This window comes from Leptodactylus fuscus, chromosome 2 (assembly GCF_031893055.1).
Source record: "Leptodactylus fuscus isolate aLepFus1 chromosome 2, aLepFus1.hap2, whole genome shotgun sequence".
NCBI lineage: Eukaryota > Metazoa > Chordata > Amphibia > Anura > Leptodactylidae > Leptodactylus > Leptodactylus fuscus.
This window is the reverse complement of record NC_134266.1, coordinates 264,923,195-264,948,486: the sequence shown is the minus strand read 5'-3', so window position 1 is coordinate 264,948,486 and position 25,292 is coordinate 264,923,195. Positions and strand designations below refer to the sequence as shown.

Below are 25,292 nucleotides of genomic sequence, written 5' to 3'. Positions count from 1 at the left end.
AACACTACCGCCCATGTGTATCGTCTATGTCTGGTAAGGCGATGTGCTTAAAGACAACTGAAATGTCCAATAATGTTCAATATCTGATCGGCGTCGGCACCCTGACCATTTAGGTATTTTGTTTGTCCAAATCTGTTCACCCGTTCTGAAGATGTAAGCCCTGGTAGTGATGATGCCAATTTGAATATACTAGCCGAGTGAGCAATAATATCATGGTTCCTCAGGGGCGGGGTCTCTACATGTAGTGTTACCGCCCACTTGGTAAGTATATCCTAATTTGCATCTGTACTAAAATGGTTTGTATGTTTGGAATGGCTGAACAGATTTGGATAAACAAAGTACCAAAATGATAAGGTATGCCTTTAAATTCAATATAGTTGCAATATCAGGCATAGCCTGTGGACAATGGTGGCGCTATTGCTTTGTAATACAAGTTGGGTCACACTTTTTACCCAAATTGGTTGTCACCAACAGTAGCTTTTTTTAACAAACTAGCTATACAGCTACATAGACTATGTAACTATATTGTTTATACTCCATATTGGCACTCCAATAGGCCATATATGTATGATCAATGTAGGTTCCACCCCTGAGAATCCCACCATTCAGTGGTATCTAGCACATCAACTTCTAAACATGTGTAGCTGTTCCTGCTGCTGTGGCTTTACCCCACTAACTCCCGTTATCCTAAATAAGAGAAGATGCAGTACCAGACACAGCCACACTCACATGGAGGTCAGTGTGCTCGGTATTTCAGTGAAGGGACCATGGCTCTCCAACAACATGGCTCACCACTCTCCGTTCCTCATGATAAAGGGTACTGGTCTCAGTAGTAGAACCTCCACCAATCATACATTGTTCACCTAACCTAAGGTCATGAGTGTGCCATCCTAGATCAGCTATGGTATCGTCACCGGGCTTAAGATTTTATTTGGAAATTTTGAGGGCTAGCAATGTCCTTCAGGGTTGCCCAGTGAGAAGACCCCTTTAGATCCCTCCCTTTTTAGGATGGTCATTTTACCCAATCCTTTGTGGTATTACTTACCTCCCGACCATACGAGATTTGGAAGGACAGTCCCAGATTCAGGTGCTGTCTGTCCCAGCTTTAACTTTACCTGTATCCAGAGGAGGAGGAGATAGAGTTGAATAAAATGGTAAAGAAGGGGGTCGTCCATTCGGCCAATCAGCCATCTTTGAATCTTGCAATCTTGGTGGGATTTTGATTTCTCAACTTTTTCTAGCGTGAGTTAGGAAATCCTTCAAAGTTTACATTCTGAGCACTTTTTTTTAAAGGGATTCTACCACTAATTACCACATCGGTGGCCATTTTTGGGAGGCCGCTCTTGCTCTTGTAGTTCAATACAGGAGCGTACTGCGCAGGCGTCGGAAGTTGGACCGAGACGGAAGACAGAAGAGGCGGTTCATGATTTGATCGGCGTTGGCACCCTGACCATTTGGGTATTTTGCTTGTCCAAATCTGTTCACCCGTTCTGAAGATATAAGCCCTGGTAGTGCTGATGCCAATTTGAATATACTAGCCAAGGGAGCAATAATATCATGGTTCCTCAGGGGCGGGATCTCTACATGTAGTGTTGCAGCTGAAGATGGAGGCGGCGCTGGAGTGAGCTCTTGGGCAGCAGTGGGGACGCCCTCATTGCTGCGGAGAACTCATAAGCATAGCGGTAAAAAATGTTATTTCTAAGGAATGGCGCGGCGGAGACCACGTCTAAAGGTAAGAGACGAATAGCATTTCTAAAGGCTATTCCGACGTCTAAAGCAGAAACAAACTGTGTTTTTTAAACTCCGAAGAAGGAGCCTTATTGATCTTTGGCAATTATTGGTTTCTATGTATCACATTCAACTTCTTCTAGGTGTGGTTGAACTTTTTTTCTTCAATTCAAAATTTTTTATTGCAATAGTTTTAAATACAACGATGTCTGGAAAAGACCAGAAAAAAAAAAAACAGAAAAACCAACAAAGGAAAGCATATGTATAAACAGTACAACCAAGATAATAAAAAAACCACAAACAACAATGAACCCCCAGAAATTCCCGGGAGGGTTCGGCCAAAATGTGAGCAGGAGGACAAATGGGAGAAAAAAGGGGGAGAGTAGGAGGGAGGAAGAAAAAAAAGGAGGAGGAGAAGGGTAAGGAGGGTGCGAGTAGGGAGCAGACAAAAGAAAGACCTTCCAAGATGGAGTCCACGCATGACGAGCCACAAGGTCGATGCCTGGGAACAAAGTCAACAGAGCAATAGGATCAAGCGTGCATCTATCGTAGCAACCACGAGTAGAGTACACTTCACATGTCTACGAATGAGGTCCAGAGTCCAAGAGTGTCCGATACTCCCCAGAGCGCTGGAACGCAAACCAGTAGAACCAGGTTTTAATGTAGGTGGTTGAACTTCTATATCAAATAGGAGAACATCCTTCACCTTCACTGATGACTAGTCTGTGCTCATCTCTGGTGGTGGCTTATGCTTCTTGAAAAGAAAGGATTGGACATTTTGAAATTCAACACATCCCCGATCCTCTATTTTCTCCAAATCTGTCTAATGAATGGCAACCGAACATCTAATAAACCATGGAAGATTGGCTAGTATCTCTGAATTTGTTGGGTTTGACCAACGTTAGTCTATCTTTTGGAGAAACTTTGTAGCAAATCTTCATCCAAGAGGCCCCATGGGCGTAATCCTCCATCAGAGTATATGGGCCCTGTATCATGTCTCAGTAATACTCATTGGTTAGTCCATTACGTAGAGTCCATAACGCTTCGGTAATTCAGAGCTTCTCTATTTCTAAAAAAACTCCCAAAAAGTCCAATTTCCTTTTCTTTCGCTGACATTACCAATTTCACTTTGTTTTGTCTCCTTTCAGTAAAGTCACTTTAGAGCGAGAGAAAAGAACATCCAATTTACGTCGCGAGCCTCACAGGCGCGCTCGAGTCTTCAGGCTTCACCCCTCGGTTAATGTTTAATTTTCCTCTTTTGAGATAATTTTTTTCTCTTTTTTTTTCCTCTTCTCTCCGACGCTCTTTATGAATCATCTTGATTTTGAACATCGCGGTAGGCACAACAAAAATGTTCCCGTAATTGCACTAACAAGACACTGATGCAATTTCCAGTTTCGTCCCATTTATCAGAGCATCGCCCGTAGCTGTGAACATTGCTGCGTAATGGTTTGGGGGTAATGATGCTTCAAAGAGTTTTAAAGAGCTTAAAACTGTTGACCTGATGTATCCTACAAGTGGATGTCTCCGAGTGGAATCGGCTGTTCCCGGGCCTGTGGTCGAGAACAATATTAGCTAAATATAATTTCGCGAGTACAAAGGAGGTTTAGATAAAACAAAGCAACAGAACGGGATCGGATTTACTCGGTCTCTCGGAGGGGCCGAGCATTGTTGTTTGCCAGCTGCCGTACGTTTTTTTTGAAAATCCGAACATAATTCATGAAAGTTATGGGTCTGCCCTTTCTGGCGTCCACACAGATGATTCGAGGAGGATGCCAGAATGACTTGTATTCCCTCGCCGGAAACAAATGATCTCTACTTCAGAGATGATCAGAGGACAAATTATCACAAATGAACAGCGACATGGCTAGCTAAAAAAAAAAAAAAATTGACGAAACTTTTTGCAACTGTACTGGCCATTAGCATAACTTGTTTGGCAGCGGTGACCGTGGCCTTTAATCCCCCAGTACTCTATAAAACTTCCATCCACAATGAGGCATGTTAATGAACATCTGTAGAAAATGCTAATAACCGAGCGTGCGGAGGCATGTGGCACCGGCCCATCTCCATCTCACTGCTGTTTTTGTACCGTGATAGGGTGGATATTATGGGTTGGGAGTCCCGTGTTATGTGTTTGAATGGATGCATCACAAAATGAGTAAACTTTTCTCGTTTCTGGAGCGTTTTTGGAAATGAAAAAGTTGGAGAGAATGTTTTTGGAAAAAAATTGGAAATTGGAGCAATTGTACCCAACCAGTGGCGTAACTAGGAATGGCGGGGCCCTGTGGCGAACTTTTGACATGGGCCCCCCCCCCTGACCGACACCGACGATCTCGACTGACCCCCTTCTAAGCATTCCTGCGCGTTCTATTGTGCCCCATAGTGGCCCCTGCACACAGTATTATCCCCCATAGTGGCCCCTGCACACAGTATTATGTCCCATAGTGGCCCCTGCACACAGTATTATGCCCCATAGTGGCCCCTGCACACAGTATTATCCCCCATTGTGGCCCCTGCACACAGTATTATCCCCCATTGTGGCCCCTGCACACAGTATTATCCCCCATAGGGGCCCCTGCACTCAGTATTATGTCCCCACTGTGGACACCCATAAACAATTATTATACTCTGGGGTCTTTTCAGACCCCAGAGTATAATAATCGGAGATTCGGGGGAATAAAAACATAAAAAATTACTGTTGCTTACCTGTCCCCCGGCTCCTACGCTGTCTTCTCCGCTGCCGTCCTTCTTAAATGATGTCAGACGTCACATGACCCGGGACGCAGGCCGGGTTCATGTGACATCAGAGACGTCAGACAACTAGGAAGGAGGCCTGGCAGGATCGTGGAGAGGTAAGTAACAGTGTTTTTTATGTTTCTTACCTCTTCCGGTCCGCCGATCATTATACTCGGGGGTCCGAAAAGACCCCCAAGTATAATGATAGCAGCAGTAGCGGCTGTCACCGGGCCCCTAATGTCCTGGGCTCTGTGGCAGCTGCTTCTGCTGCTATGGCAGTAGTTACACCACTGTACCCAACCCTTATTGGCATTACACATTGGCAAGACAGTCCCAGACTTGAGGTGATACAGTTTGAGATATGTCCTGGCTTCAACTTTATCTGCATCCTGAGGACACATATAAAGTTGAGTAAATGGTGGAGCAGGTAGCTGTCCGTTTTTTACAATATTAATTTGATTTCCATTTCGATTTGGTTCCTTCACTTAATTTACTTAATTGCTCAAAATAAACTATCGACACTTCTATTTTTGGGAGCATATTTTACTTTGCCGAATTATTTCCGCACTTGACTAAAACTTTTGGACAGTACTGAATGGTAGAGAAGGGTATACAATACACGTGGACTTCATTGCGCCTCAATGCTGATTGTTCTGAGCACATTTTGAACTCCTTGGTCCATTATGATGGGTCAATGGAGATTATTAGATTTCACAGGACACTCAACTTTTTTCTAGGTTTTGGCAAATCTTCAAAGTTGCTCTCGGAGCACTTTTTTCTTAACTCCTTGGTTGATAATTTTAGAAGGAGGATCCATATTGATCACTGGAGACGGGCTTTAACGTGTCACATTCGGTGGGGTTGAACTTCTATGTGAAGTAGAAGAACATCATTCGCCTTCAATGATGACTAGTCTGTGCTCTATATGAAGTAATAGAACATCATTCACCTTCACTGATGACTAGTCTGTGCTCTATCCGTTCTCTGTTCTCCATTTTTAGTACTTCCACTGATCTATGGAGATCATTGTCTTTCACATTTTGCACTCAACGTTTTGTTCAATGGGATCCAGGAGAACGCCATCATCTGCCAAAGCTCACTGGTCTGAGCACATCTTACTCTTTTAGAACTGCCTCTCAAATGTATTATGTTGGGAGGGGGCCTTAAATTGATCTATCAAGGCAACTAGCTTTTAATGGTCCTATTCAACTTGTTCTAGATTCGGTTCATTGTCTGAAGGATCTAAGAAAACATCATTTTCTACGCTGTTGAGTAGTGGAAGAGATGTGATAACCGGTCTGGGTTAATATAGGAGTCTGAAGGGGTACTACCACCATTTCACCTGTTTTCTGCAGCTCTACTTTGATAGTAAATTGTTATTGTTTTGGAAAGATCTAAAAGAAAATAATTCTCCAGACTGCTGTGTGGTAGAAGGAAAGTCAAGACCGAATTGAACACATTTTGTTCTGTGGAAGTATAGGACAAGTCTGATGGGATACTACCACCACTTCACCAGTTTTCTGCAGTTTTCCTTTGATAGTGAATAGTAGGATGGAAGAGACCAACATTCTCCAAACTGCTGAGTGGTGGAAGGAAAGTCATGACCGATCTGGACACATATTGTGATGGTCCATGTGAAGTGTGATGGGGTACTACCACCATTTCCCTAGTTTTCTGCAGCTCTACTTTGATTGTAAATAGTTACTACTTTAGAAGGATCTAAGAGAACATCATTCTCCAGTCTTCTGAGTGGTGGAAGGGCAATGATGACCGATCTGGACACATTTTGTATGGGACAAGTTTGGTGGGGTACTACCACCATTTTACTAGTTTTCTGAAGTTCTACTTTGATTGTAAATAGCTATTGCTTTAGAAGTACCTAAGAGAACATCATTCTCCAGTCTTCTGAGTGGTGGAAGGGCAATGATGACCGATCTGGACACATTTTGATGGGGTACTACCACCATTTTGCTAGTTTTCTGAAGCTCTACTTTGATTGTAAATAGCTACTGCTTTAGAAGTATCTAGGAGAACATCATTCTCCAGACTTCTGAGTGGTGGAAGGGAAGTGTTGACCAGTCTGGTCATATATTGTTGTCTGCAAGTATGGGACAAGTCTGACAAGCCTCCATTTCCCTAGTTTTCTGCAGCTTTACTTTGATAGTAAATTTTTACTGCTTTGGAAGGATCTAAAATAACATCATTCTCCAGACTGCTGAGTGGTGGAAGGAAAGTCGTGACCGATCTGGACACATATTGTATGGGACACATCTGATGGGACACTACCACCATTTCACCAGTTTTCTGCCGTTCTACTTTGATAGTAAATAGTTACTGCTTGGGAAGAATCTAAGGCAACATCATTCTCCAGTCTTCTGAGTTGTGGAAGGAAAGTCATGACCGATTTGGACACATTTTGTATGGGACAAGTCTGATGGGACACTACCACCATTTCACCAATTTCTGCAGGTCTACTTTGATTGTAAAGAGCTACTGCTTTAGAAGGATCTAAGGCAACATCAATTTCCAGTCTTCTGAGTGGTGGAAGGGCAATGATGACTGTTCTGGACACATTTTGTATGGGACAAGTCTGATGGGGTACTACCACCATTTCCCTAATTTTCTTCATCTCTACTTGATTGTAAATATTTACTACTTTCGAAGGATCTAAGAGAACATCATTCTCCAGACTATTGAGTGGTGGAAGGGCAATGATGTCCAATCTGGACACATTTTGCTCTCTTTGAGTCTGATGGGCTACGACCACCATTTTACCAGTTTCGAGCACCTCTACTTTGATGGTAAACAGTTAAGACTTCAACTTGTTTATTTTTTTACTATTGCGTGGCATGTTTTTTGTCTGTAAAGAACTTTGTCACCCGCTGATAAAGCCGTCACCTTCATTAAATTCAATGGTCTGAAATCTTCCCCGGCGAAAACTTTATCAACAAAAGGTGAAGCTGCTTGTTGCCATTGAACTGCACTTGAGGAAATGAATAGCTTCTGTGATGTTGACTATTTGTTCACCTAGCGCTAATTTAGATCGATGCTGAAGTTCATTATGTAAAGACGCCATTGAAAGCGCACAGAGGGATTACTCACAAACTCTGCTGATGAGATAGATGACTTTGTTCTCCTTTTGTACTAAATCACTGCTCTTAAAGCAACTTTTTCCATTTTATTGCAACTCGGCAAAGAAAACAAAGAAATATCCAGTAGAGTTATTTATGAAGGACGCAATGTACAAGGTTGGCCCAGGTGTGATTATAAATAGCTAGATGGAACAAAGTCAGAAGTTACCGCAGAGTCCTCATATAGACCATATTGGTGGTGATCGTGTAAGAATCGTGACTGAGGCATAGGTCGTATTGAGGCAAGGTCCTTGATGTCTCAGATTATGGTGGAAATTTTTTAAACCTCACTAGACTGTAGTGCAAAGTCTAAGGAGCCACATTTTTTAGGAGCTATGGACTTTGTTGCAGGAAGATTCTCCAGTTGTGGGTCCCAGAGTAGTCACAGATTGGCGGCGGTCGTGCCAAAGGAGTGGTGTGGTGAGGTACAAGGGTTGTCTCCAAGTCATTTACCTCCAGATGAATCATGGTCATGGTTACAGCCCTCTGTACAAAGAGACCATTTGAAAGATCTTTATACTGACCATTCATATAGTTGTACATTGCTTTTAGGTCGCCCCTAGACCCTCTTTTTCCAAACTGAACGACCCCAACTGTACTAGCGAGTCACTATTCTATTGGTATACTTGTCAATTTAGTTGGGGAAGTGCAAGAGAACGATGCACCCAGCTCAACACTTTTGGTTTTTACAGTGGGTGGTGCAGGGTAGGAATCCAGACGGGCTCCATGGTCAGCCATTTCTTGACGGGTGTAGATGTTAGATCCAGCACAGCTACATGCGCAAGAATTACGAGGCCAGAGCTTCTTGGTAGAGATGGGTGAACGTCATAAGATTGATGTTAAACCCTTTGGTTCATTTCAGGCCCAGGGGAGGTACAAACTCACCTTGCCTTATTTTTACTGGGCATCGTCGGGGCATCTGGTGGAGCTCCGGCATTCTCTTATGGCCTCTGTCACGCATCCCGGGGTCACCACTCACCAATCACTTGGGGTCTGCTGATGTCATGACTAGAGATGAGCGAGTAGTATTCGATTGAGTAGGTATTCAAAATACTCGTACTCAATCGAGTACCACTCGCTATTCGAATGGAAAAGTTCGATGCAGAACCAGCATTGATTGGCCGAATGCTATACAGTCGGCCAATCAACGCTGGTTCTTCTCCTACCTTTAGAAGTCTTCTCCGTGCAGCTTCCCCGCGGCGTCTTCCGGTTCTGAATTCACTCTTCCAGGCATCGGGCCTGGGCAGAGCCGACTGCGCATGTCTGCTTGTAGTGCTTGTAGTGCGGGCATGCGCAGTCGGCTCTGCCCAGGCCCGATGCCTGGCAGAGTGAATTCAGAGCTGGAAGATGCCGCGGGGAAGCTGCGCGGAAAAGACTTCAGCCCGACCCTCACTCGTGGACTTGGTAAGTGTAATTTGATCGAACGTTGCCTACCCCTGAAATGAGCATTTCCCCCCCCATAGACTATAATAGGATTCGATATTCGATTCGAGTAGTCGAATATTGAGGGGCTACTCGAAACGAATATCGAATCTCGAACATTTTACTGTTCGCTCATCTCTAGTCATGACACATTGCCCCAGTGTTACGTCAGCTACAGAGGGCGGAAGAGGGCGTTGGGGGTCTACTAGACATCACAATCATGCCCAAAAGAGAGGTGGGGCAAAATGAATATAATGGGTGATTGTTTGTTATGTTTCCATACCTCTCCATGGCCTGAAGAGATCCCAGAATATAATAATGTTTTGTGGATGACAACACCAAATGTTTTGGTTTTGGGTCAACCCCAAAACGTTTGGAAAATTCAAGTTCAATCTCGGTCAGTCCAAAGTGGTTCTCTCTTCTCTACTTCTTAGTGATTCTGGCTAATCTTGTACCTGTCGGGGAATCCATGAAGACCGGAGAATGGCCAGTCTTTATAAATTCCCTCCAGTATGTTTTGATCTGTTGCCGATAGACTATACGAATGAATCTGAACAAGATGTCCTCATTTTTATCGAATTGTACAGGTCTACTAACCTACTTGCAACGACCGTGCCTACAGAGAATAACCATACGTTTTTCTCGATTGGGTCAGATAATTCATCAACCTACCACCCCGTACAATGCGACTATGTTCTACACATAATATTTGTCTTGGAACAATCTGCTCTGTGTTTAGCAGAACATTGCCTTCATTTTTCTTCGCCCTGTCAACCATCCGTCATGGTGACACGTGAGCCGTTGACTCAACCTTCTCTTCCTTCCTTCATCCTGGGTGTATTATTTGCCCTCCATTTGGAGGAGCTTGTATGTTTATAAAGCAAACCCCTTTAAAACCAGTGCACTATTTCTATGCAAACAGAAACATGGCAACTGCAAGCTTCGGCTTTGCAAAGTCAACAATAAACATTTCATTCTATGGCTCCGGCGGTGAAACGTGACCCTCCCGGTACATAATCTCTGATAACATTGTTTACCACTTAGCTGAAGTGCTTGTATCACCGCAGATCAAATCAGATCAAGACATTATACTCGCAGCGAACATGACCAAGTTCCTGCATCCAGATTGGCATTGCTGCTTCTAACACGGCCGGGGAAGTATGAACCAAGAGATGAGCAATGAGGTCCCACTTACCGAGCGGCCACTTCACCGTGACAAGTAGGTACAACCTTAGTCACCGAGGTCGGGGCATTGGGTGGATCTTAAGTCAAGTGCTTGGTAAATACAGATGTAGAAACTCCAAGTCGATAAGTCGAAACCTCATTGAGTTTACTAAAAACAACATAGTTGGTAAGATTCTAACGACCCCAAGTCCAACCTTTAATTCTACCATGTTGACCCAGAGGAGGGCAGAACCATTTGACCCATATTTGGGTGAATTAAAAACCCATCTCTCGAAATCTAGTAGCCAATACTTGCAATATTATATTGTGGCCCCTCTTGAGCTTCAACCGTCCCAAAACCCTGGATCAACATGTCTTTGCCAAAATCTAAAACCCACCGCCTTTAATCTTTTTGTGTTCGAGAAAGTCCTCTATGCCTCGTGCAATGAATCCATCATCACCCCATCCTATGGCAGAAAGTGCCATAGTGTTAAGAATCCCTGTCTATGATGGTGGTGAAACCTTCTTTCCTATAGACCCGTGATGGCAAACTTATGGCACGGGTGCCAGAGATGGCACTCAGAACCCTGTCTTTGGGCATCCATCTGTGGAACAGATTATACTGTGTGGGGGCCACTGTGCAGCAGACTATACTGTGTGGGGCCACTGTGGAGCAGACTATACTGTGTGGGGACCACTGTGTAGCAGATTGTACTGTGTGGGGCCACTGTGGAGCAGATTGTACTGTGTGGGGGGTTACTGTGGAGCAGATTGTACTGTGTGTGGGGTTACTGTGGAGCAGATTGGACTGTGTGGGGACCACTGTGCAGCAGATTATACTGTGTGGGGTCACTGTGGAGCAGATTATACTGTGTGGGGACCACTGTGCAGCAGATTGTACTGTGTGGGTGTCACTGTGGAGCAGATTGTACTGTGTGGGGTCACTGTGGAGCAGATTATACTGTGTGGGGGTCACTGTGAAGCAGATTGGACTGTTTGTGGGGACCACTGTGTAGCAGATTGTACTGTGTGGGGGTCAATGTGGAGCAGATTATACTGTGTGGGGGGCACTGTGGAGCAGATTGTATTGTGTGGGGTCACTGTGCAGCAGATTGTACTGTGTGTGTGGGCCACTGTAGAGCAGATTGTACTGTGTGGGTCCACTGTGGAGCAGATTGTACTGTGGGGGGGGGGGGGGTCACTGTGCAGCAGATTATACTGTGTGGGGGTCACTGTGAAGCAGATTGGACTGTTTGTGGGGACCACTGTGTAGCAGATTATACTGTGTGGGGGCCACTGTGCAGCAGATTATACTGTGTGGGACCACTGTGCAGCAGATTATACTGTGTGGAGGCCACTGTGGACAGTGGGTTAGTGGCCAGTTTGGACTTTGTGGGGGTCACAGTGGAGCAGAAAGCTCTATAAACTCACATTCATATGACCGTATTTTGCAGGTCCGTAAATGTCTGCAATTGTGGATTCACACATTATTAAGGTTAAATTCCCATGTTGGCACTTTGTGATAAATTAGTGGGTTTCGGGTTGCAGTTTGGGCACTCGGTCTCTAAAAGGTTCGCCATCACTGCTCTAGACGTAAAGGATGCCCTCCAGTCTCAGAAGGCCTTTGCTTCGAGGTAACCTTTGATGATACCCTTTCAAGCCACATGTCCAAGGCCTTGACACATCCTGCCACCTTCAACTCAAAAACATTTCTCAATACTCTCAACCTAAGGTCAAGATAAATGCTAGTCCTTGCCCTCATCATCTCCCACTTATGCTATTGCAACATCCTGTGCCCTCTATCTACTGTTGCTCCCCTCAAACCCACCCTCAGTCCAGCTGCCTGGTTAGTTTATCTCAAAATTTTTTACAAATTTTTTTTATTATTCCAATGTAACAAGGGAATGTGACTGTAGCCATGGAGATACACACAAAACTGCAACATTGTAGATGAGTACACAAAATGCTTGTATATTTTTGCAAACCTTATCACTAATGTAACCAGGGCCGGCTCCAGGTTTTTATGGGCCCTTGGGCGACAGAGCCTCAGTGGGCCCCCTTGTAAAGGAGGTGGGGGAGTCGAGACACTGTGCATCGCAGATGAAGCGAGTGACGTCAGGGCCGGCGTCAGCGCACGGCATAGTCGGGCAAGTGCCGGGGCCCACAGAGCCTCTGGGGGCCCCCCGGCACTTGCCTGTCACGTTTTCAGCTCATCGGCGTCCGTCCGCCGATGAGCTGGAATACATACGCGATTAAAGCAGGAGCTGTGAGTTCAGCTCCTACTTTAAAGCTCCGGCCCGGCTTGCGTGTGTAGGCGCGATGACGTCATCACGCCTACACACGCAAGCCAGGCCGCAGCTAAGCAGGAGCTGAACTCACAGCTCCTGCATCGCGTATGTGACTGGAGAGAGGAGCGTCGGGGGATCGATGGAAGGTGAGTATAAGTGTTTGTTTTGTATTAAATATAAAGGTGGAACATAATGAAGGGGGCCCATGAAACTGGGGGGCAAATGAAGGGGAGGGGGGGAACGGCATGACACTGGAGAACATGAAGGTGGTGGGGAGAGAACGGCATGAAACTGGGGACAAAGATGGAGGGGGCCCAATGAAACTGGGGGGCAAATGAAGGGGAGGGGGGAACAGCATGACACTGGGGCAGATGGGGGGGTGGAACAGCATGACACTGGGGCAGAGACGGGGGACATGAAACTGTGGGCAGATGAAGGGGGAGAACGTGATGAAACTGGGGACAGAGATGGAGGGGGGACATAAAACTGGGGGCAAAGGAAGGGTGTATATGAAACTGGGGGAGAGATGGAGGGGGGGCATATAATTTACGGGTGACTGTAGGAGGATTGTACTGTGTGGGAGCACATGATAAATGAATGAGAATGGGTGGAATCAACAAAAGTGGGTGGAGGTATGGGAGGTATGGCGTTGGTGATGCCACACTCCTGCATGACGTCACTCGCTTCATCTGCGATGCACAGTGTCTTGACTCCCCCGCCTCCTTTACAAGGGGGTCCACTGAGGCTCTGTCGCCCAAGGGCCCATAAAAACCTGGAGCCGGCCCTGAGTGACGTCACACAGGAGTGTGGCGTCACCAATGCCATACCTCCCAATTTTTGAAAGAGGGGCAAAATGTGCAGCGCGCTCTGCGCGCCGCGGCAAATTTGGCTCCACCCACTTATGTTGACTCCACCCATTCTCATTCAGTTATCATGTGCTCCCACACAGTACAATCCTCCTACAGTCACCTGTAAATTATATGCCCCCCCTCCATCTATCCCCCAGTTTCATATACACCCTTCCTCTGCCCCCAGTTTCATGTCCCCCCCTCCATCTCTGCCCCCAGTTTCATCACGTTCTCCCCCTTCATCTGCCCCAGTTTCATGTCCCCCGTCTCTGCCCCAGTGTCATGCTGTTCCACCCCCCCATCTGCCCCAGTGTCATGCCGTCCCCCCCCCCCTCCATCTCTGTCCCCAGTTTCATGCCATTCTCTCCCCACCCCCTTCATCTTCCCCAGTGTCATGCCGTTCCCCCCTCCCCTTCATTTGCCCCCCCAGTTTCTTTGGGCCCCCTCCATCTCTGTCCCCAGTTTCATGCCGTTCTCTCCCCACCCCCTTCATCTTCCCCAGTGTCATGCCATTGCCCCCCTCCCCCAGTTTCATTATGTTCCACCTTAATAATTAATACAAAACAAACACTTACACTCACACTTACACTCACCTTCCATCGCTCCCCTGCCGCTCCTCTCTCCGCTCTCACTCCATTCACATAAGCGATTAAAGCAGGAGCTGTGTGTAAGATCAGTTCCTGCTTTAAAGCTGCGGCCCTACTTGCGTCTGTAGGCACGATGTGATGACGTCATCGCGCCTACACACGCAAGCCGGGCCGGAGCTTTAAAGCAGGAGCTTATCTCACACACAGCTCCTGCTTTAATCGCTTATGTATTTAATTCAGCTCATCGGCGTCCGTCCGACGCCGATGAGCTGATATTGGGACAGGCAAGTGCTGGGGCGGGCAAGTGCCGGAGGGCCCCCAGAGGCTCTGGGGGCCCTGGCACTTGCCCGACTATGCCGTGCGCTGACGCCGGCCGTGAATGTAACCTTATTAATTTCGATACGTAGAAGCAACAAACACCACAAAGGAAGGCATCAAATAGTCTTGTATTCTTGTATGTTTGCATGCAGAAGGTGAGCTGCATAAAAGATGTGGACAAAATGCCTACGCTGTGATATAAAGCTATGGAAAACGGTTATAAGGTCCTAATTAGGGGTGGTTGTAGTTAGGGGTGGTCGTAGTAAGGTCGTAGTCAGGGGTGGTTGTAGTAAGATCAGTGGCGTAACTAGGAATGGCGGGGCCCCGTGGCAAACTTTTGCCATGGGCCCCCCCCCCCATCCCAACTGACGCCGAAGACCTCGACCGACCCCCTCCTCCGCACTCTATTATGTCCCATAGTGGCCCCTGCACACAGTATTAACCCCAATAGTGGCCCCTGCACACAGTATTATGCCTCATAGTGGTCCCTGCACACAGTATTATGTCCCATAGTGTCCCCTGCACACAGTATTATGTCCCATAGTGGCCCCTGCACACAGTATTAACCCCAATAGTGGCCCCTGCACACAGTATTAACCCCAATAGTGGCCCCTGCACACAGTATTATGTCCCATAGTGTCCCCTGCACACAGTATTATACCCCATAGTGTCCCCTGCACACAGTATTATACCCCATAGTGTCCCCTGCACACAGTATTATCCCCCATAGTGGCCCCTGCACACAGTATTATCCCCCATAGTGGCCCCTGCACACAGTATTATCCCCCATAGTGGCCCCTGCACACAGTATTATCCCCCATAGTGGCCCCTGCACACAGTATTAACCCCAATAGTGGCCCCTGCACACAGTATTATGTCCCATAGTGTCCCCTGCACACAGTATTATCCCCCATAGTGGCCCCTGCACACAGTATTATGTCCCATAGTAGCCCCTGCACACAGTATTATGTCCCATAGTGTCTCCTGCACACAGTATTAACCCCAATAGTGGCCCCTGCACACAGTATTAACCCCAATAGTGGCCTCTGCACACAGTATTAACCCCAATAGTGTCCCTCTGTGGACACCCATAAACAATTATGAGTATAATAATCGGAGACCCATTAAAAACATTAAAAAAAAACCCCACTGTTGCTTCTTACCTGTTCCCCGGCTCCTGTGCTGTGCTGTCCTCCTGTGCTGACCATCGCTCGTGTCCTTCGTTAATGACGTCGGACGTCACATGACCCGGGAAGCATGCCGGGTTCATGTGACGTCAGAGACGTCAGACAACAGTAGGACGGAGGCCTGGCAGGATCGCAGAGAGGTAAGTAACAGTGTTTTTTATGTTTATTACCTCTCCCGATCCGCCGGTCATTATACTCAAGGGTCTGCAAAGACCCCCAAGTATAATGATAGCCCCTGTGGGGCCCGCGGTGTCACTTGCCGATCCTGGGCCAGCCAGGATCGGCAAGTGAATAGGGACCGTAACAGCCTATTTAAAAAAAAACGCAGCGGTAGCGGCTGCTACTGCTGCTACCACGGTAGTTACGCCACTGAGTAAGATCGTAGTCAGGGGTGGTTGTAGTAAGGTTGTAGCGATAGATGGAGGCAGAATAAGACCTAATGGAACCCAAGAACTCAGTTTGTGCTTTCCATTCCCCATCATCCCTCCATACCCCAGTCCGCAGCCATAGCACGGTCTGTCCTGTTGTTACCTCTCCCGCCACTAGATGGCAGTGTATTTCTACCATCCTCCATTAGATATAAACACACAGACATTAAGCCGGTTATAAAAGAACACAGGGTGTATATTTTGCTCATTCTGGGGTGTTTGAAAGGATGTTATGACCTCAGCACAAGCAAAATGTGTAGGAAAAAAAAAAGGGAAGAAGCAGACAGCTGCGAGTGACTTGATTTTTTCGTGGAGGTTTTTATTGCTCTCGTCTGGATATAAAAAATATATTTCTGCTTTTCTTTCAAATCAGCTGGAAAACGCTGATACAATATAGGACAGCGCGGTGCGAGCGGGAGGACAGGAGCAAATAGTGGGATCTGATCTTACTGTCAAGGCAGGTTGTAAAGACTGATGTTATAGAGGGGGGGACAATGGAGAAATCCAAATATGCCCCCCCCCCCCCCCCCTCTATATGTAACTGTAATCTCATCACTGCCACATAACAGGATGTCTGAGGATTGGGGCAGGGGGCTACACATTATACATGACAAATGCAGATCTTATATCCCCCCCGAGCAGGGTGATTATTATTATTATTATTATTATTATTATTATTATTATTATTATATGTATTCCTACTATTTATTCTAGAATATTAATATATAATCCAGATTAATGGAAATTAAATATGTGAATAAGTGTAAGTCTATACATGAAGAACCTCATAATACACACCAGCTGCTGCAGAACATCATAATACACACCTCAGCTGCTGCAGAACATCATAATACACACCTCAGCTGCTGCAGAACATCATAATACACACCTCAGCTGCTGCAGAACATCATAATACACACCTCAGCTGCTGCAGAACATCATAATACACACCTCAGCTGCTGCAGAACATCATAATACACACCTCAGCTTCTGCAGAACCTCATAATACACACCTCAGCTGCAACAGAACCTCATAATACACACCTCAGCTGATGTAGAATCTCATAATACACCTCAGCTGCTGCAGAACATCATAATACACACCTCAGCTGCTGCAGAACATCATAATACACACCTCAGCTGCTGCAGAACATCATAATACACACCACAGCTGCTGCAGAACATCATAATACACACCTCAGCTGCTGCAGAACCTCATAATAAACCTCAGCTGCTGCAGAACATCATAATACACACCTCAGCTGCTGCAGAACCTCATAATACACCTCAGCTGCTGCAGAACATCATAATACACACCTCAGCTGCTGCAGAACATCATAATACACACCTCAGCTGCTGCAGAACATCATAATACACACCTCAGCTGCTGCAGAACCTCATAATACACACCTCAGCTGCTGCAGAACATCATAATACACACCTCAGCTGCTGCAGAACCTCATAATACACACATCTCAGCTGCTGCAGAACCTCATAATACACACATCTCAGCTGCTGCAGAACATCATAATACACACCTCAGCTGCTGCAGAACCTCATAATAAACCTCAGCTGCTGCAGAACATCATAATACACACCTCAGCTGCTTCAGAACCTCATAATACACACCTCAGCTGCTGCAGAACCTCATAATACACACCTCAGCTGCTGCAGAACCTCATAATACACACCTCAGCTGCTGCAGAACATCATAATACACAGCTCAGCTGCTGCAGAACATCATAATACACCTCAGCTGCTGCAGAACCTCATAATACACATCTCAGCTGCTGCACAACCTCATAATACACACCTCAGCTGCTGCAGAACCTCATAATACACACCTCAGGTGAGCAGTATATGGAATAATGTAACATATATACAGTCCTATGAAAAAGTTTGGGCACCCCTATTAATCTTAATCATTTTTAGTTCTAAATATTTTGGTGTTTGCAGCAGCCATTTCAGTTTGATATATCTAATAACTGATGGACACAGTAATATTTCAGGATTGAAATGAGGTTTATTGTACTAACAGAAAATGTGCAATATGCATTAAACCAAAATTTGACCGGTGCAAAAGTATGGGCACCTCAACAGAAAAGTGACATTAATATTTAGTAGCTCCTCCTTTTGCCTCTAGTCGCTTCCTGTAGCTTTTAATCAGTTCCTGGATCCTGGATAAAGGTATTTTGGACCATTCCTCTTTACAAAACAATTCAAGTTCAGTTAAGTTAGATGGTCGCCGAGCATGGACAGCCCGCTTCAAATCATCCCACAGATGTTCAATGATATTCAGGTCTGGGGACTGGGATGGCCATTCCAGAACATTGTAATTGTTCCTCTGCATGAATGCCTGAGGATTTGGAGCGGTGTTTTGGATCATTGTCTTGCTGAAATATCCATCCCCGGCGTAACTTCAACTTCGTCACTGATTCTTGAACATTATTCTCAAGAATCTGCTGATACTGAGTGGAATCCATGCGACTCTCAACTTTAACAAGATTCCCGATGCCGGCATTGGCCACACAGCCCCAAAGCATGATGGAACCTCCACCAAATTTTACAGTGGGTAGCATGTGTTTTTCTTGGAATGCTGTTTCTTTTTGGACGCCATGCATAACGCCTTTTTTTTTATAACCAAACAACTCAATTTTTGTTTCCAAAATGAAGCTGCCTTGTCCAAATGTGCTTTTTCATACCTCAGGCAACTCTATTTGTGGCGTACGTGCAGAAACGGCTTCTTTCTCATCACTCTCCCATACAGCTTCTATTTGTGCAAAGTGCGCTGTATAGTTGACCGATGCACAGTGACACCATCTGCAGCAAGATGATGCTGCAGCTCTTTGGAGGTGATCTGTGGATTGTCCTTGACTGTTCTCACCATTCTTCTTCTCTGCCTTTCTGATATTTTTCTTGGCCTGCCACTTCTGGGCTTAACAAGAACTGTCCCTGTGGTCTTCCATTTCCTTACTATGTTCCTCACAGTGGAAACTGACAGGTTAAATCTCTGAGACAACTTTTTGTATCCTTCCCCCGAACAACTATGTTGAACAATCTTTGTTTTCAGATCATTTGAGAGTTGTTTTGAGTAGCCCATGATGCCACTCTTCAGAGGAGATTCAAATAGTAGAACAACTTGCAATTGGCCACCTTAAATACCTTTTCTTATGATTGGATACACCTGGCTATGAAGTTCAAAGCTCACTGAGGTTACAAAACCAATTTTGTGCTTCAGTAAGTCAGTAAAAAGTAGTTAGGGGAAATCAAATCAATAAAATGATAAGGGTGCCCATACTTTTGCACCGGTCAAATTTTGGTTTAATGCATATTGCACATTTTCTGTTAGTACAATAAACCTCATTTCAATCCTGAAATATTACTGTGTCCATCAGTTATTAGATATATCAAACTGAAATGGCTGTTGCAAATACCAAAATATTTAGAACAAAAAATGATTAAGATTAATAGGGGTGCCCAAACTTTTTCATAGGACTGTACATGTTCCTCCCTGTCACACAGCACAGTAGCCTTCTTTGTACAGACTGATATACAGCTCTCGCCATGAGACTGGGAAATTGGATTTTGATATAAATGCAAATAATTTTGTGTCCTCTTTATATTTATATATTCCTAGAGGTTCGGTGTTTATGTTGTGGCTGTAACACTAATCTCGGGGTAAGGTCTCGCTCCTCGCTAGGTGCAAGGACCAGGTTTTATTACTGGATGTAGAATTTAGAGATGAAAGGATGATAGTTGTATAGAACCACATACAGTCACATACAATCAAATACAACCACATACAATTACATTCAGTCACATATACTCACATGAAATTACATACAATCACATGCAATCAAGTACAACTACATGCAACCATATTATAGAATCACATACAATAACCTATAATAACATTCAACTACATACAATCTCATACAATCACATACAATTACATACAATCACATACAACAACATACAATCGCATATACTCACATGAAATTACATACAATCACATACAACCATATAGAAACACATACAATTACATAAAATAACATATAATAACATACAACTAGATACAATAACATACAGTTACATACAACTACATACAATTGCGTACAATCACATGTAATGACATACAATCCCATACAACCACATATACTCACATACAACCACATCCAATCATTTACAATTGTGTACAATCACATACAACCACATACATTCATGTACAATCGTGTACAATCACATATAACCACATACAATCACGTACAATCACATACAACCATATAGAAACACATACAATTACATAAAATTACATATAATAACATACAACTAGATACAATAACATACAATCACATACAACTACATACAATTGCGTACAATCACATGCAATTTCATACAATCCCATACAACCACATACGCTCACATGCAATCACATACAATCATGTACAGTCACATACAATCACATACAATCGTGCACAATCACATACAACCACATACAATCACGTACAATCACATACAAATACGGTCATTAAAGTGCAAATCCCAACAAATAAATTAAAAAACATGAAAATAAGACCCGAGTCCTCCTCATTATATAACTATGAATTCCTCTGCAGATTGAGTCTTCATTCACACGACCGAGGGGGTCCGATTTTATAGTAGAAGACATTACGTGCCTTCCGTCCACCATTGGGGTTCTGCTCCATTCCCTTCTCATGTATCTGGCGAGGACGCACTCCATATTCCACAGATCAGAGTATTGTAGGGATGTCGCCTTATCCGTATTTACTTTGAACTCAGTGGTTTCTGCAGATTTTAGATATAATGAAGCACTTGGTGCAGGAGTGTACAGCGCCCCCTTAAGGAAGTGCATAAAGTAAACTAATCCAATTGAGACTGTCTCATGAATCTATTAATATATATGGGGCAGGAGAGAAGAGGTTAAAGGTGGATTTATAGATATTACTGCAGTTCACACTGCCATGTTTATTCTGCTTTTTATCCTACAGCCGTCTGCTCAGTGAATATCACGCTGATGATGATGATGATGATGATGATGATGATGATGAAGATACAACAGACGCAATGTTAAATGCAATTCAATATTTATTTCAGCCCAGGGATCCTGAACCTTGTGAAAGTACAGCGACTCTCCCAGAACATAAGGTATGCAATGATGTGGCAGCTCAGGGGTGTGCACATAACTCAGAGACCCCGCCCATGAATAAAAGCTCCACCCACTACACATTTATTAAAGATAATCCCATTTAATTCTGTGCCGTTTTTCCTATGTGAGGTGATCAGGGGAATTTGTGATGGGAATATATTTCACCTATATTAATTTAAAAAAACATCCATTAAAGGGGCGGTGCCATTAAGGAAACTTATCCCCTATTCACAGAAAGAAGATAAGTGTCCAATTGTTGGGGGTCCGACTGCTGGTCCCCTTAGTGATCTGGAGGACCGCATACCCCCCCCCCCCACCCAATGCCTTCTTTGAATGGAGTGCCGGTGCTTTAGTGTGATCGGCGCTCCATTTGCTTCTATGGGGCTGCAGGGGATGACATTCCTGGCCCCATAGCAGTGAACGGAGCGCTGGTCATACAAGCGCACTGGTGTTCCATTCAAGAATTTATCAATTCGTTAATCTCGCCTTTCACAAAGTGGAATTAAAAGTGACCAAATAAGTTGAACCAAAGAGTAAAGATGAAAACTACAGCCCGTCCTGCAAAACATTGACCCCTACTCAGTTCTGACACTTGGAATATGATAATGCAAAAGCAAAATATTTATTATATGAGTCTTTATGGGCTCAGGTCTCTGAAAATTGGTGGAGAGAAAAGTCATGCATTCTTGTATTGGCATACCTGTATGAGGGCTTGTTTTTGGCAGGACCTGTTGTATTTGTAAATGGAACCATTATGGAGTACATATAATTTCCACTGCTCACCATATGGTATAAAGTTTTCTATAATCTGTGGATAACCGCCTGTATACCGTGTCATTACGGCCATGTTAGTTGTAACTCCGCTTTCCTAGACACGAACAGCACAATGGCTGCTTTTGTATTAGTTAAAGGGGAAACGCGCATTAATATAACATGTATTTATAACCCTATAAATTGGCCCTTTAATCCCCAATAGCGACACATCAGACCCCATAAACCTTCCGTCACACCCATACGATGTCATTTATCCCTGTCACCCCTGCAGGACTTTCCGTCCACTTCTCTTCCAGCACATGTGGTTCCCATTACAGCAGCCTTGTCATTTGTCATCTTGTTCCTCCTTTGTGCATTACCAGCCACGTGGCTGAAACTGAGAAGCGCCGCCTTTATAAACCCATATATCATGACTGTATAGCGGGGAGGGGGCACATACTTTCTCAGGAGTCAGCTGCTGGTGTAAATGAACAATGACTCCCATCAGTATATCTGTAATCTAAGAGATGAGATCAGCAATCATGTGCGTATCCCTTTAAGGACCTGTTCGATAAATTGTATATTTCACAGCCCCTGTTTACATGCAAGACCCCTTGTTTATGGGTCACAATCCAGACAAAAATAATGCAGCAGACACTCCATATTGGTGTAAGAGGAGCGCGCCATAGTAAATGTATTCTTGAGTCCCTCACCCATGATCCATATTCACTTTGGTCTGCCCAGTCCATTTGGGTGCTTGTAGTAATAGTGCCCTTCTTTGTATAACCGCAGTATAATAGTGGCCCCACACAGTACAATGTCCCGTTAGTGACCCCCCTACAGTATAATGCCACCCTAATGTCCCCCACACAGTACAATGTCCCTTTAGTGACCCCCACAGTACAATGTCCCTTTAGTGACCCCCACACAGTACAATGTCCCTTTAGTGACCCCCTACAGTATAATGCCACCCTAATGTCCCCCACACAGTACAATGTCCCTTTAGTGACCCCCACACAGTACAATGTCCCTTTAGTGACCCCCTACAGTATAATGCCACCCTAATGTCCCCCACACAGTACAATGTCCCTTTAGTGACCCCCAATAATATAATGCCACCCTTATGTCCCCCACACAGTACAATGCCCCAATAGTATAATGCCACCCTAATGTCCCCCACACAGTACAATGTCCCTTTAGTGACCCCCCTACAGTATTTTTCGGACTATAAGACGCACTTTTTTTCCCCAAAATTTTTTGGGAAAAGAAGGGTGCGTCTTATAGTCTGAAGGTGGCGCCTGGCATCCGCTGTAATAGAGAGGCGGAAGCCGGTAAGTGATAGACGCCATTACAGGTGCCGGGGCCTGCGACATCGCTGCGCTCCTCTGCCCCGCATGAAGCCAGCAGCGGCAGGGGCTCCTCCGTCCCCCCCGCCGCTGGCTTCATCCAGGGCAGAGGATCGTAGCGATGTCTCAGGCCCCGGCGTCTATCCCTCCCCGGCATCCGCCTCTCTAGTACAGCGGATGCCGGGTCAGTATCAGCGGCCCCTTCTCCCCCGGGGCCGGTCCCCACCGGCCCCGTACCTGTAAAGTTGCAGGCCGGCTCCTGCGCGGCGATATCGCAGGAGCCGACCTGTCCGGGTGACAGCCGGGAGCCTAATGAGGCTCCCAGGCCTGTCACTGCTATATATTAGTATTGCGGCTGGGTCTATGACCAGCCGTAATACTAATACACAGAATGTCCCATAGACGGCAATACAGTTGTATTGCCGTCTATGGGACTTGCGATCAAGTGACCGCAGATTCAAGCCCCCGGGGGGGAATAAAATAGTAAAAAAAAAAAAAAACTTTAAAAATATTAAATAAATAAAAGTTCTAAATCACCTCCTCTTTTTTTTCAATACAAGGTGATCTAAGCAATAGATATCCCCCAAAATGGTATAACTAAAAAGTACAGCTGGCCCCGCAAAAAAAACGCTCTATGCATCCCCGTACAGCTGCAGGGTCACCTGTCAATGTGGCCTTGCAGCTGTTGCAAAACTACAACTCCTATATATTAAATATTTTACCAGTTTTTGCTTCAAATTTTTTTTTCCCTATTTTCCTCCTCTAAAACCTAGGTGCGTCTTATAGTCCGAAAAATACGGTAATGCCACCCTAATGTGCCCCACACAGTACAATGTCCCTTTAGTGACCCCACACACAGTATAATGCCACCCTAATGCCCCCCACACAGTACAATATCCCTTTAGTGACCCCCAATAGTATAATGCCACCCTAATGCCCCCCACACAGTACAATATCCCTTTAGTGACCCCCAATAGTATAATGCCACCCTAATGCCCCCCACACAGTACAATATCCCTTTAGTGACCCCCAATAGTATAATGCCACCCTAATGTCCCCCACACAGTACAATGTCCCTTTAGTGACCCCCACACAGTATAATGCCACCCTAATTTCCCCCACACAGTACAATGTCCCTTTAGTGACCCCCAATAGTATAATGTCACCCTAATGTCCCCCACACAGTACAATGTCCCTTTAGTGACCCCCCTACAGTATAATGCCACCCTAATGTCCCCCCTACAGTACAATGTCCCTTTAGTGACCCCCAATAGTATAATGCCACCCTAATGTCCCCCACACAGTACAATGTCCCTTTACTGACCCCCAATAGTATAATGCCACCCTAATGTCCCCCACACAGTACAATGTCCCTTTAGTGAACCCCACATAGTATAATGCCACCCTAATGTCCCCACACAGTACAATGTCCCTTTAGTGACCCCCAATAGTAAAATGCCACCCTAATGTCCCCCCTACAGTACAATGTCCCTTTAGTGACCCCCAATAGTATAATGCCACCCTAATGTCCCTCACACAGTACAATGTCCCTTTAGTGACCCCCTACAGTATAATGCCACCCTAATGCCCCCCACACAGTACAATATCCCTTTAGTGACCCCCAATAGTATAATGCCACCCTAATGCCCCCCACACAGTACAATATCCCTTTAGTGACCCCCAATAGTATAATGCCACCCTAATGTCCCCCACACAGTACAATGTCCCTTTAGTGACCCCCCTACAGTATAATGCCACCCTAATGTCCCCCACACAGTACAATGTCCCTTTAGTGACCCCCCTACAGTATAATGCTCTGTTAGTGGCCCTCACAGAATATAATGCCCTCGAAATGGCCCCCACACAGAAGCTATGTCATAAAAATGTGCCAGAAATAATACCTAATCCCCATTCCCATGGCTCTGGGATGTTTGGATACTCAAGAGATTTGCAGAGTCTGGACGGTCTCACCATTTTACAGGAGCCACCTAAAAAATTCAGGAAAGACAATCATGGTTAATCCAGAGCCCCATGCTAACCGAAAATGTCATTGAAGAGAGTCTACCACCACCATAATCTCTTCTGAACCACTTAGTGTATATGTTATATGTAAATGAGCTGTTTGGTGCACTCCCACAGTGCACCAAACATCTCATTTGCATACAGAATATAGAGCACCACCCTAGTAC

The 25,292-nt window shown here is 45.1% G+C and overlaps 1 protein-coding gene across 1 annotated transcript in view; it reads left to right on the top strand.

The window, feature by feature from the left end:
• Window positions 1-10,177: 10,177 nt before the first annotated feature.
• The window catches only part of CNBD2 (cyclic nucleotide binding domain containing 2), a 125,016-nt gene continuing 109,901 nt past the window's right edge, over window positions 10,178-25,292 (top strand). Inside the window, exons 1-5 of the mRNA XM_075266432.1 lie at window positions 10,178-10,236; window positions 10,307-10,452; window positions 11,636-11,639; window positions 11,753-11,815; window positions 20,847-21,003. Coding sequence (XP_075122533.1) covers window positions 10,178-10,236; window positions 10,307-10,452; window positions 11,636-11,639; window positions 11,753-11,815; window positions 20,847-21,003 — 429 coding nt within the window. The remainder of the gene's footprint in view (window positions 10,237-10,306; window positions 10,453-11,635; window positions 11,640-11,752; window positions 11,816-20,846; window positions 21,004-25,292) is intronic.